This window comes from Nematolebias whitei, chromosome 11 (genome assembly GCF_014905685.2).
Source record: "Nematolebias whitei isolate Nwh7 chromosome 11, NemWhi1, whole genome shotgun sequence".
In the NCBI taxonomy this organism is placed as follows: domain Eukaryota; kingdom Metazoa; phylum Chordata; class Actinopteri; order Cyprinodontiformes; family Rivulidae; genus Nematolebias; species Nematolebias whitei.
In genome coordinates, this window is record NC_056508.1 from 24,141,703 (window position 1) to 24,155,549 (window position 13,847).

At 41.7% G+C, this 13,847-nt stretch overlaps 1 protein-coding gene across 1 annotated transcript in view; it reads right to left on the reverse strand.

The window, feature by feature from the left end:
- Positions 1–7,890: 7,890 nt before the first annotated feature.
- Positions 7,891–13,847, reverse strand: part of iqsec2b (IQ motif and Sec7 domain ArfGEF 2b) — a 66,150-nt gene continuing 60,193 nt past the window's right edge. Inside the window, exons 10-14 of the mRNA XM_037684797.1 lie at positions 13,671–13,770; positions 10,269–10,430; positions 9,888–10,082; positions 9,635–9,684; positions 7,891–9,386 (exon numbers count right to left, since the gene is read on the reverse strand). Of these exons, the coding sequence (XP_037540725.1) occupies positions 8,208–9,386; positions 9,635–9,684; positions 9,888–10,082; positions 10,269–10,430; positions 13,671–13,770 (1,686 nt within the window). The 3' untranslated portion in view covers positions 7,891–8,207. The remainder of the gene's footprint in view (positions 9,387–9,634; positions 9,685–9,887; positions 10,083–10,268; positions 10,431–13,670; positions 13,771–13,847) is intronic.

A 13,847-nucleotide genomic window follows, 5' to 3' on the forward strand; every position in this document is an offset into this window, starting at 1 on the left:
TAGCACATAATTAACATATACTACACAGGTTGTGTGACAGGTTATTGCACAGGTAGTGACACTGAGGTTGAATTATTTAGTTATTGCCAGTTGTTCAGTGTTATTTATTGAGAGTTCAGTAATCTGGCAGCTTGTGGATAATAACTGTCCTTTAGTCTTTTCGTGTGCGATGGCAGACTCCTGTATCGTCTGCCTGAGGGTAGTAGACGGAAGAGTCCTTGTGCTGGGTGGGTGTGGTCCTTAATGATGCTTTTTGCTTTACACAGACATCGGCTGTGGTAGACGTGGAGACTGCTACCAGTGATGTCCTCTGCTGTTTGCATCACCCTCTGTAGTGCTTTCCAGCTCTGACTGGTGCAGTTCCCGTACCACCCCGTGATGCAGCCTGTCAGCAGGCTCTCAATGGTGCACCTATAGAAGTTTGTGAGGATGCTGGTGTTTGTACCAAACTTCTTTAGTCTTCTTAGGAAGTAGAGTCTTTGTTGGGCTTTCTTGACCACAGTGTCTGTATGTAAAGTTCAGGACAGATCCTCAGTAATGTGAACGCAGAGGAACTTGAAGCTGCTGACATGCTCCACCTCAGCATTGTTTATGTTGATGGTGGAGTGCTGGCCTCCACGCTGTTTCCTGAAGTCCACTACCATCTCCTTTTGTTTTGCTGACATTTAGAGAGAGGTTATTTTCCTGACACCAGCTGGTCAGTGATTTCACCTAATCTCTGTAGGCACTCACGTCATTGTTGGTAATGAGGCCCAAGATGGTGGTGTCATCAGCATACTTGAGGAAGACGTTAGTGCTGTGCTTGGTGGTAGTCATGTGTAAATAGTGAGTACAGGAGTGGACTGAGGACACAGCCCTGAGGTGTACTGGACTGAGGACTAGTGTGGAGGAGAGCTGACTGCTGATTCTCACTGCCTGTGGTCTGTTGGTGAGGAAGTCCAGCATCCAGCAGCAGATGGACTTCTCCAGGCCCAGTGTGGTGAATTTGGAGATCAGCTTGGAGGGGATTATGGTGTTGAATGCTGAGTTGTAGTTAATGAAGAGCATTCTAACATAGGTGTTTTTCTTCTCCAGATGGCTGAGGGAGGTGTGAACTGCTAAAGCAGCATCATCTGTAGACCTGTTTGCTCTGTATGCGGACTGTAGCAGGTCCAGGGTGTCAGGGAGGGAGGCACAGATGTGTTTTGATCATTTGCTCAAAGCACTTCATGATGACAGATGTGAGTGCTATGGACTGAAAGTCATTAAGGCAGGATGCTCCAGAGGTCTTTGGGATGGAGACAACCGTTTATTGCAATGGTTTGTTATCTAGGTGTCCAAATACTTCTTTAAAAAGTCTTCAGTTAATCCTGCTGCTGCCAGAGTCTTTACTGGAGTTAGTAGGAGAGATCATATTTATCCAGTTTTAGCTTTTCTCCATTGGCTCCCTGTCAAATTCAGAATTGAATTCAAAATCTTACTTCGAATCTACAAAGCTCTCAAAAACCTAGCTCCATCATATATTACATATTACATTACATTATTGTGATAGGAGGAAGACCTTTCAGTTATCAGGCTCCTCTCTTGTGGAACCAACTTCCAGTTTATATATATATATATATATATATATATATATGTTCTAGAATTGCGCCGCTTAAGGTGGCTGCATGTTGGAATAGCTGTTACTTTCATTCTGGTATATTGCTTTTGAAAACTTTATTTCCTCTTTTTTCTGTACGTAAATGGCTTTTTTTGGATGATTATTTCCTCTGGTATCAGATGATGTGCATCTGGAAGGGTTTTTACTGAAACCTTTTTACTTTTGGGCATTTGTTATGAAGCGTAACCATGACAACAAGGTGGTTTTTACATCCGGGAGCAGCTGATTAACATCTCAAAGCTCAAATATAACATCAAATACAGCCCTAAATCCCAAATGAGTTGTGAAGGAGGTGCCGTGTATGCATCTCCGTCTACCTGGCAGAGGTGCTTGAGTGACTGATGCTGGAATCCTTGGAGCTGGCAGGAAATGTGATTCATGACAACAAGAAGACCAGGATTATCCCCCGACACCTGCAGCTGGCTGTCTGCAATGATGAGGAGCTCAACAAGCTTCTGAGAGGAGTGGCCATCGCTCAGAGAGGAGTTCGGTCCAACATACAGGTGGTCCTGCTACCCAGGAGGGCCGAGAGGCTCATTGGGTCTGGGTGGACCGATCGGCATCTGCAGCCAGTTTTTTCAGATCCGCTGTGGTACGGATAGCTGCAGATCCTTCCTGCCCATAGCCATCAGCATCTATAACAACTCTTAATGGAATCAGGATGATGAGCTAGAACAACATTAATTTCCCTTTGGGAATAATAAAGTATTTTGAATTTAATTTAATTGAATAATTAGGGTTGGCTTGTTATGCTACTATAGACTTAGACTACTGGAGGATAAATTGACCTAATTTCCTTAAATGATTTGTTAAAATTGGATAGTTTTCATTTGATACTATATCTATCTTAACATGTAATTCTTGACTTGCCATTGTGTATTCATTCAACCTTTATTTATACAGATTAATCACATTTAGCCTCTCGTTCACATAAACAACCAGGAGTAGTCTGAGATAGCTGGTCAATTCAAGGCCGAGTGGGAAGTCAAATTCAGATAATTATTTTGGGTCAGGCAGCCTCTGCTTGAATTTCCATGTCTGCCTTCATAGTTCTACTGGTACGTCTCAGTGGTGTCTCCAAACAGACAAATTTTGTGGTCACGCCGCTGGACCGAGCTTGTAGCCTTCTCCAAGGTTGATTCCTCCCTGCCGGTGAGTCCCAGGAGCTGCAACTGGCCTGCAATTCTCAGAAATTGTGTCCAGCTTATACGGCTCAGCTCATGCAGCGTCTGAGTCTGAGAGCTTATTGCTCTGTGCATTCCCAAGCCAGGCAGATTTACCAAGGCCAGAACGGCTGCTGACATTTTCTGCATTTGTCGATAAACCAGTTAACAGCCGACTCCAAAAAGCAGAAATCCTGTCATCATAGATCCAATTTTGTACGCGTCTTCAACATCCTCAACAGACAATACAGACAGACACACCATCTTCCACTGTCCCCAGGAATCCATCGTATATCCAGCTGCAAGTGTCCCTTCAAGGCATGAGGGCTCTCCTTCACCCCGTCTTCTCATTGAGAAAATGTTATCAATTGCATTGAGACCAGCTGACCAGATCCATAACTTACCATTTGGACGATATGTAGTGAGAGGCTCCAGTAGGAATCACAAGACAAAGAGCAAAGCAGGAGGAGCAGGAGGTGAGAGTCGGTTCTCATGGAGAGCAAGCAGAGTATCTGTATCTGTTCCTCCTTCCTGTTCCTCTCAAACCCACCCGGTTGAAGCAGATGGTTGCTTGTCCTGAGCCTGGTTCTGCTAAAGGTTCTTCATGAGGGAGTTTTTCCTTTCCACTGTCACCTTCATGCTTGCTCAAGATGAGAGTTCTGTGATGAAGTTAAATTCAAAGCAGCTCCTCAGATAAATAGTGTTAACTTGTTTCTTTTTATATATGAATGTGTCTGCAGCACGGTGACGCAACTGGTAGAGCTGCTGCCTCCCAGCGAGGAGGTTACCCTGGTTCAAATCCTGGTCCGGGGGCCTTAATGGGTGGAGTTTGCATGTTCTCTCCGTGCATGCGTGGGTTTTCTCCGGGTACTCCAGGTTCCTTCCACAGACCAAAAACATGCATGTTAGTCTGATTGATAACTCTAAATTGTCTCTATAGGTGTGAATGAGAGAGTGGATAGTTTTGTCTCTGTGTGTCCCCAAGATAGACTTGCGACCTGTCCAGGATATCCCTTACCTCTTGCACAGTGATAGCTGGACATGGGCACCAGTGACCCCCATGACCCAAAAAGGAAGAAGTGGGTAAGATAATGGATGGAAGTTTATGATACTGTACAAGCTAACCAAGCATCATATTTATCTGTTCTCGTGTGTCCTTGTCATCTTGCTTTATTTTGTTGACAGGATTTCTTCATCATGTTTGTCCACGACCTGGTCACCATACTCCTCATCACTTTCTCTTATGGCAACAACATGCTAAAAGCTGGCTCTTTGGTCATGTGCGTCCACGATGTAGCTGATATCTTCCTTGAGGTAACTGTATATACTGTACGTTTTTTTTTTTTTAAATAAAGCTATCCCACTAATTAAATTAAGATCTGGATCACAACTTCAAATTGTACTTTTCACAGAAAAACTGTATCGATCATATACTGGAAACGCATTGTCTTTTAAATTAATTAATGTTTTGAATCATAGTGGCACAGGTGGTAACACCATCGCCTCTCAGCAAAAACGTTGTTGGATCGAATCCTGGCCTTTTTTAGGTGGAGTTTGAATGTTGTCTTGATCCACGCATGGGTTTCCTCCAGGTACTCCAGTTTCCTCAGACCAGAAACATGCATGTTAGGCTGACTGGTAACTCAGTGTCTCTAAGATGGACTGGAGACCTGTCCAGGGTGTGTCCCCCGCCTATCGCACAGTGACTGCTGGATTTAGTCAGCGTCAGTGACCCCAGCGGTCCAGAAAGGAAGGAGGAGTAAAAATAATATATAAATGTTTTGAATCATTTGCTTCATTTATTTTCAAAGGCTGCTGCTGGTCCTGCAGGTTCTTCACATCATCTGGTTCTACTTAATTACCAGCATTGCAATCAAGGCCATCTTCAAGGGAAAGGTTTGTCCATTATTTTTGTGTTGGGGGGGGGGGGGGGGGGTTAGACCTGGTGGTGTTGCACCTCATTCATTCATTCTGTTTTCTAAATAACCAATCATTTGTATATAGTATATCTCCTTAAAATAAAGTGGTGCAGTGTTCTAAACTAGTGAGAAATGTCTACATTGTCATTTTAACAATAAAATAGGAATGTTTCTCATGATGTAGGTTTCTAAACAAATCTATATTTAAATATATATCTAAACTGACTTTACTTGTTTTTGTCCAAGAAAACTCAAAACTACCAACAACAAAAAAAGAAAGACATACCCTGATAGACATTAAATGGGATTTTCTCAAAGTTTTTGTTATGCCTTATTCGTTTTTGTAAATTTGTTTTAGAAATGGACTATTTGAAAAGCAGCAGTAGTTTGAGACAAGGTTTTGGTGAATTTATTTAAGGCCAAATCAGATTTTGATAATTTAAGCCCTCATTTTTAGTCATTTAAGTTAGTATCTGACTGAGCTGCTTCTGATGGAAAAACGTTCAAATTTTCATTGTAGTTTTGGTGAATTTTGAATGTTTGCAACCATCGAGCCATGTGGAAATGTTTTCAAAAACTGCAGCTGGTCTTCGTGTTGCTTGAAAACCTTGTGCACATTTTGATGCGGACCTCCACCTACTTCAATGTATGAATAAGTAATTATTAATTACACTGATAGAACAGTTTGGAAAGTTGTTGAGCAACCCCGTGGCAGCAGTGTAAACCATATTTTGATTTAAAAAAAATGTATTATTATTTACAAGTGTTCAGCAAATGATAATCTTTTCCACTTAACTCATCGTTAAATTATAAATTTACTTTGAGCAGTTTTGTTACAAACAAATCACACACACACATGCTGGTCACTTCACTGCAAGGACACTTTAATTGATCAGAAGCAATAAATATTCACATCTCGATGCTCTGTTCTTTCAGCACATGTAATACAAAACAAACAAACAAAAAAACTATAATCAGATTTAAATAATATCAATAAGTGCACTGACAAACTTTTCCAGGCTTTAAATTTAGATTTCTGTAACTCATTCTCACACATTATGAAATAAGAAGAAGAGGGGAAAAAAGAGGTCAAATTCCTTTTGGACAAGAGTTTCTCTTTTTTCCCCGTCCTTGTTTTCTTTGTGCACACTTAGTGGCACTCACATGCACCTGATTACAGAATGGGAGCAGTTCTTTCCATGGTTATAAGAAGCCTATGTATAATTTAATATGTACATTCATATTTATACAGTAAAATCTATTCAATAAGTGCAGATATAGTCATGCAAGAAAAGTTAAAAAGGACAATAAAAAGGAAATAATAGACAACCGTTTCCTCAAAATTCTTCGTTAATATACTTTTCTCTTTTCAAAACGTCTTGAAATCCCTTTTAACCATTGAAATATTAAATAATTTTGGTATCTTTATTGAGCAACTAGTTCCACAGACGGCTGTATTTAGTCTTCTCCCATTCGTTTAGTTTTCTCTTGGTGGTCAGAATCACTGATTTGTTACTTCAAAAAATTGCAGTAGCAAAAGGATCGACACACAAGGCTCAAAGGAGGAAAAAACAAAGACATGAAATAAAGTTTGTGCCTGCAGGCTATTTTACATTCTTATGTTTTTATACAAGATGCTGAGGCATCAGTAAAATATCAGGATATTTATTAAAGTGTCAGGACAGGGATGAATAAAAGGCCATTTCTCACTTAAGACATCACATGTGCAAAACCACAAAACCTCATGAAAAGCGTGCTTCTTCAAAAACATGTGGGAAAAAATGACACTATTACTACATCTGATGACCGGACAAAAGTAAGAATGTAGGTGTGTGGTATGAATGATCTAATTTTCACACCTATATTTAAGTGTTGTTTCAATACTGGGAGACTCAAATATAATTTAAGGAAAAACATCAAGTAAAACTCATTCCCTCATTTCAAGTTTTGATGGTCATAATGCTGATGAGAAGTGCAGTTTAAACTCTATAAATAAAACTTTGTGCCAGCATTCAAATAAATCTAAGGGAAAAATCATTGTTTTTAATACTCAGTAACACTAATTAAAATTCAAGCTGAATGGAAACTATGATACTACAAAAATAAATCACACTTCACTTCTCAGAATACTCTTTAGTGTTTCTGGCAAACCAAAGGAATCATCATGTGCAAAAAGACTTTCTAACCATGTACAAACATCTGCTGATTATCACCGATCAAAACAATGAATGGACAATATTCATTCTGCTCAGGTGGAGCAGCTTTATCATAATATCAATAAAACAGTAAGAAGCTTCAAAAACATTTAAAATGTATTATTTGTTTTGTTCATTTTCTTAGCCCACGCAAAAAGCTTCCCCCGCTGAAAGCCTAGTGGTTCCTGTTGTGTGAAGAACTGCCAGAAAACGGAGTACTGGTTTCAAGGCTGTGGGATGTGAGGGTGCTGCAGCGCCCCCTGATGGCTGCCAGTGGACATGCATGTTCAAATATGTTGAATAACTAATGAGAATTGTAAATAAAACAAATTTAATTAGTGATGCATATGTCCAAGTTCCAATATTTGGATATAACTGTGTTTCTGGTATCTAAACCAAGTTATTGAACATCTGTGTGATTATTATTATTTTTTTTACAATCTCCTAAAATCTACAGAAAAGTGGTCAGATTAGGTCATGAATGCATTTTATAGATGTTTGTCTAAAATATACAGCATAATTTAAATGTCCATATTCAGATAAGACAACCTGCACTGCATATACTTTCTATTAAGATATGAGTTTAGGGAGAAACAGCCCCCACCCTCACCCCCAATTGAAATGTTCCCACAGCTTTAACTGGTTCTAGTGTTTTATGACAGAGCTACACTAGTGAGGTTTTTTTAAATAAAGAAAATATAAGATGCCTGTCAGAAAACCTGCATAAATGGATAAAGCCAAGTAAATTATTGCAAAATAAAGGGACTTCTTCCTGACTTCTGTTTTAGAAGTAAAACTCTACTGGAATAGATTTTGTGCTTTTAGTAATAATTTACAAACTATGTAAGCCTGATCATTGATCAGTGTTCATGATCACATCTTGAACATGTAAATAGTTTTATACATACACATCTAGATTTCAAACAAGTTAAATTGAGGCAATATACCGGTACCAAGTAGACACAGATGTGGTTTCATCTTAAATTATATGGCTATAGACTTTTTTTTGATTGTGTGTGCTAAGTGGTGGAGTGTGTGTTGGTGTAATGTTGTGTGTGTTTCTGTTTCAAGGTGTGCACATGCTATTTGCCTCTAGCAGGGCTCGCTGTCTCCACCTACATATGTGGGAAGCGGAGGTGAAAGTAGCAGAGGCGAAGCAGCCTGCGCTTCCTCTTGTCGCCAGCGCTGCTGCTGTTACTTTCTGTCCTGGCAGATTTGCTTCTGGCCCGAGATCTGCCCACCTCCTCCCATCTGTTGTCCGACCTCTGACCCCTGGAGCTCCATGTTCTGCTCATACCACGGTACTTATCCGGTTGATAGGTTTGGATTTGGAGCTGCCCCCTGTACCTGTTGCTCCAGCCCCTGTCACCTGTGGCCCCTGCTGAGGCTGCGCGGGGTGCTGGGGGGGGAGAGGGGAGAGAGGTGTAAGAGGGGTAAGGGGGGACGAAGGGGGGGGTAAAGGGGAGTGTGGTGGGGGAGGGGGGATAGAGGAGAGAGGAGGGTACTGGGGCAGATACGGGGCGGCGGAGGCTGTGTGATGCGCACTGACGGAGGCGGACGGCAGGTTGTGGGGCAGCGTGCCGAAGATGAAATGTGTTTGATGGGTGGAATGGCTGGTTGGGTGTGGTGTTTGGGCGTGCCTGGGGTGGGTTTGGGAGTGTGCGTGGGGGTGGGGGTGGGAAAGAGACAGGGTTAGCGGGGGTTTGGTGCCAGGGCCGCCGCCCCCTCTGACAGAGTGTGTGTGCTGCCCGTGGTAGAGGGTGAACTGTGGGTTCTGGGAATGTTGGGAGAGAGGAGAAAGAGGGGGGGGACATCCTACCACCATATTGGTGTAACGAGCCTGAAGGCCATGCTGGGAGAGCTGGGAGAGATGGGCCAGCTGCAGGTGCGGGATGTGTGGGGGGCCAAGCGGTGGACGACAGAGAAGTGGGCCTCTCTGTATAGTAGTATGAGGGGGCACACCTTGCAAAGGAGGGGGGATGGGCTGGACGTGGAAGCGATGGTGATGGTAGTAAGGTGGTGGGGGCTGTACGGTGCCCACGTGACAGTACTGTGCGTGTAGTGCCTGGATCTTGGACGACCCCCCATCCAGTTGGCATAGAGATGAAGGGGAGAGAGGAGGGGGTCCTCCCGTAGTCGGTGGGGGTACAGGTGCGGGGTAGGGTGGCCCCGGTGGAATAAGGGGCCCCGGTGGTTTGGCGCGTTTGCTGCCGAATAGTGACCCCAGGAAAGAGCCGCTGCTGTTGCTCCCCCCAGGGCCGCTCCCTACTCCTGATCTCTCTACACTGCTGGAGACTCCCCCAACTCCTGTCCCAGCAGTGGTATGTTGCTGCCCCGGCCCACCCCCCACCCCCGTTCCGGGGCTCAGGATGGGGCGGTGAGGCCGGAATTCTTCTGTTGAGTAGCAGCCAGGGAGAATGCCTGGCACTGGGTAGCGCTGGTGAGGCTGAGGGCTGCTAATGATGGAGCCCTAGGAACATAAAATCCCATCAGGTTTCATAAAAAACATTGACCAGCAACAATTCTTGGTCCTACTTGCTTCATCTTGCAACACATGCTCGGGCAAGTGTAAACAAACAGCCATGCAAAGGGTGTCAGTGCAGGACACAAAAACATGCATGTATTTTCAGACTGCACACACACAGAGCGTGCTCAGGGAAACAGGAAACCAGTGAGGGGAAATACAAGCAAGTTGCTGCAAGTCTTTATGAGACTTACTTCCATAGTGCTGTCCAGAGAACCAACACTGTTCCTGCGACCACGTTTCCCTGCACCCCACCAGGAAGAATCAGGTTAGCAAAGAGTGCAAGATACAAAGATACAAAAAGAAACGCCTCATGTGCTGTGATTGGATATCAGCGAGAAAAACGAACACTACACAGCAACAGAAACGGAGAACAAAATCCTGGTCTCAAAGTCACACCAGTAATGAAACGGCATCAAACCCGTCCCTGTGGCGGTGTGGTCTCACCTGTGTCTGAGAGGTCCCTGAGAGATGAGCTGAGCGCTGTGCGTTTGAGACCCTCACCCACTGAGCAGTTGTCATCAAAACTGGTCCTTCCCAAGGTGCCGTTCATAACGTCACCCTTCACGCCTACACCTCCTCCACCCACACCTCCACTTAACAAGCTGGGTCGCATCACACCTTTTTGTTTTTCCAACTCCGCTGTAATTTCACACAGAGCACAAAGAGGAATTTTAGGTGAAAAAAAAAGGCATAACAGAATAATGAGCTATAAAGCAGCACCGGGAAGCACTTGACCAAGTTTCCTTTATCACAGACCCATTGTTGCTCAGCTTCCTAACAGTTATGATGTAATTTACAGTAACAGTCAGCAGATGGCACACTTACATTCAACTCTATATTTCTCCATTTCTTGCACTTCAGCAATACTCTCTCTGAGGTCGCTAACAAAGCGGGTACGGTCTTGCTGACTGGGTGCCATAAAAACAATAAGAACCTTCCTCTCCCCACCCAAGCTGGCTGAGGTCAGGCGGATGCCATGAGGGTAGTCTAGATGGTAAACAAGGAGAAATAAATACTCATTATCACAATGAACTATTCAATAAGTGTTGGGACACTGTGTAAAAATGTGAATAAAAACAATGAAATGGTTTGCAAATTTCATAAACTTGTTTGATTCACAGTGGAACATAGTAAATATATCAAATGTTGAAACAAAGACATTACACTTTTTTGACAGAGGAAAAAAAAGTCATATTGAATTTGATGGTAACATCACATCTGAAAAGGGCTTGAACAGCAACAAAAGGCTGTAACAATGATATGAATAAGAAGCAGCTGGAAGAACATTTAGCAACAAATTAGGTTAATTGGGTTAACAGGTCAGTAAGAGGACTGGGTATAAAAAGGAGTGGTTTAGAGAGAGAGAGAATCTCACAGATGTTAAAATGGGAAGAGGTTCACAAGTCTGCAAAAAATGCTAAAAATAGAACAATTTTATATTAATGGAACATTGTGAAGATTGTGCATATCTCATCATCACCCAATGTTCTGGTGTTGCTGGACCTGACAGCTGCGTTTGAAGCAGTGGACCACACTGTCCTTTTGTCTCGTCTTCAACGCTATGTTGGAATATCTGGTACAGCTCTCAAGTGGTTCACTGCCTACTTGACCAAAAGAACATTCTCTGTCATGTTGGGTCATCTGTCTTCCTCTACTGTCCCTCTCTCGTGGTGTGCCACAGGGTTCTATTCTTGGTCCTCTCCTCTTCTCTCTGTACAGGCTGCCTCTTGGATCAGTGATAGCCAGACATCACTTTTCTTTTCACTGCTATGCTGATGATCTACAAATTTATTTACCAATGAAGCCTAAAAATATTAACCTTCACACACCTTTTACTGATTGTATTGACAACATTAAACAGTCCTGATGCATGCTCAACATTAAACAGTGGCTTCATCGTAATTTTCTGTTTTTAAACAAAGGAAAGATGGAGTGCATCTTCTTTGGTGATGATGCTCCCTGTAACTTTGGTGCTCTGACATCCAAGTTCAGATCCACAGTTAAAAACTTGGGGGTGATGTTTGACAAGGACTTAAAGTTTGATAAACAAATAGCCTCTGTAGTCAAGGCCTGTTTTTATCACTTATATCTCTTATCCAAAGTTAAGCCTGTTTTAAATCGTTCTGATTTGGAAAAGGCCATTCACGCTTTTATCACTTCAAGGCTTGACTACTGCAATTCCCTATATGCAGGAATCTCCCAATCCTCCATTAGACACCTTCAATTGGTCCAAAATGCTGCAGCTCCACTCTTAACCAACACCTCCAGACGTGAGCACATTACACAGATTTTATTTTCTCTCCACTGGCTTCCAGTCAATTTTAGAATTAAATTCAAAATTTTATTATTCACTTTTAAAGCTCTCAATGGTCTTGCCCCACTATATCTGACTGATCTTATAGCTGTTCGTGAATATAGGAGAACACTGAGATCATCCAATACTTTTCTACTGTCTGTTCCAAAGTCCAACTCGATGGGGTGACCGGGCCTTTTCTGTCGATGCACCCAGACTCTGGAACCATCTACCTCAGGACTCGCGCTCCATCACTGATATGGAGCATTTTAAGCCTAAAATTAAAACCTTTTAATTGAGGCAGGCTTTTAATACCTAGTAATTCTTTGGCAATCTTGCTATGTTTTAATTGTTTGTTTTTAATTTTTAACAGTCTGTTTTTTTAATTCTTAATTGTTTGTTTTTAACTTCTGTACTGTGTAGCACTTTGTGCACCTTTTGGCTGCTGGAAAGGGCTCTATAAATAAAGTTTGATTGATTGATTGATTGATTGATCATCTACAGTTCCTAATATAATCAAAATATTTCAAACATCTGGAGAAACCTCTGAGCTCAAAACACAAGACTAAAAGTCAATTTTGAGAGCTCATGGTCTTTGGGCCCTCAGGGCCACTGTACTAAAAACAGATTTGATACTCCATGGGTTCAGGAACACTTTCACAAATCAACTGTGAACACAGTTCACCGTGAACATTCATAAATGACAGTTAAAGCTCTATCATATATGTATCATCATATGTAAACGCGTTTAAAAATTTGTACTATTAAAAAAAACAACACAATTCATTATTAATTTAGTGGCAGCAACACACCCTAAACAAACTGGGACAGGATAATGTTTACTACTTGAAGAAGCACCCCCAGACAAAGCCGTACCATCTGCTGTTGTAATGGATGCTATATGAGCTTTAGCATTGTCTTGATGAAAAGCAAAACAATTCAAGGCCTTCCCTGTAAAACACAGTCTTAATGGGAGCACACGTTGTTCTAAAGCCTGTATATAATTTTCTGCATTGACTATGCCTTTCCAGATGCCATTGGCACAAATGCAACCCCATATCATCAGAGAGGCATGCACCCCCATATCATCAGAGGCAAACTTTTGAACTATGTCCCAGATGGTCCCTCTCCTCTTTAGTACAGAAAATGTGGCATTGGTGGTATTAAAAAAAAAAAGTTTCATATTTTATTTGTCTAACCACAGAATAATTTTCCACTTTGCCTCAGTCCATTTTAAATGTGCATAGGCCCAGGAAAGACGGCAGCATTTCTGAATGATGCTCACATATGGCTTCTTATTTTCATGATAGAGCTTTAACTATCATTTGTGAATGTTCGTGGTGAACTGTGCTTACAGATGATTTGTGAAAGTGTTCCTGAGCCCATGGAGTATCAAATCTGTTTTTAGTACAGTGGCCCTGAGGGCCCAAAGATCATGAGCACTCAAAATGGACTTTTAGCCTTGTGTTTTGAGCTCAGAGGTTTTTCCAGATACTTGAAATCTTTTGTTGATATTAGGAACTGTAGATGATGAGATATGCAAAATCTTCACTATGTTCCATTGAGGGTCATTAATCTAAAAATATTTTGCTATATTTAGATCCAGTTTTTTGCAGACTCGTGAACTTCTTCCCATATTTACACCTGTGAGATTCTCCCTCTCTAAATCATTCCTTTTTATAGAGACCTCTTACTGACCTGTTAACCCAATTAATCTAATTTGTTGTTAAATGCTCTTCTATTGTTAAAAAAAAAAAAAATAAATAAAAAAAAAAAAAATAGAGATTTGCAAATCATTCCCTTCTGTTTTTGTTTACATTTTACAAATGGCTCCAATCCACCCCCTATCCCCAAAACGAACAAACAAACAAAACAACTGGGGGTTGTAAATAGGATAATTAATAACAATTAAGAGGTGCAAAAAAGTTTCTTACACGAGTTCTGGAACATGTGGACTTGCATGTCAACCAAGGGAAAAGATTGTCTGAAACTATAAGTCACTGAGGTTTTCTTCTTCTGGAAGATTTTGGTTACCTAGTACATAACAAATGTAATGTTTTGTTACAGCAGCTAGTAAATTATACTCACTAGTACATATGAAGAAAGGTGCA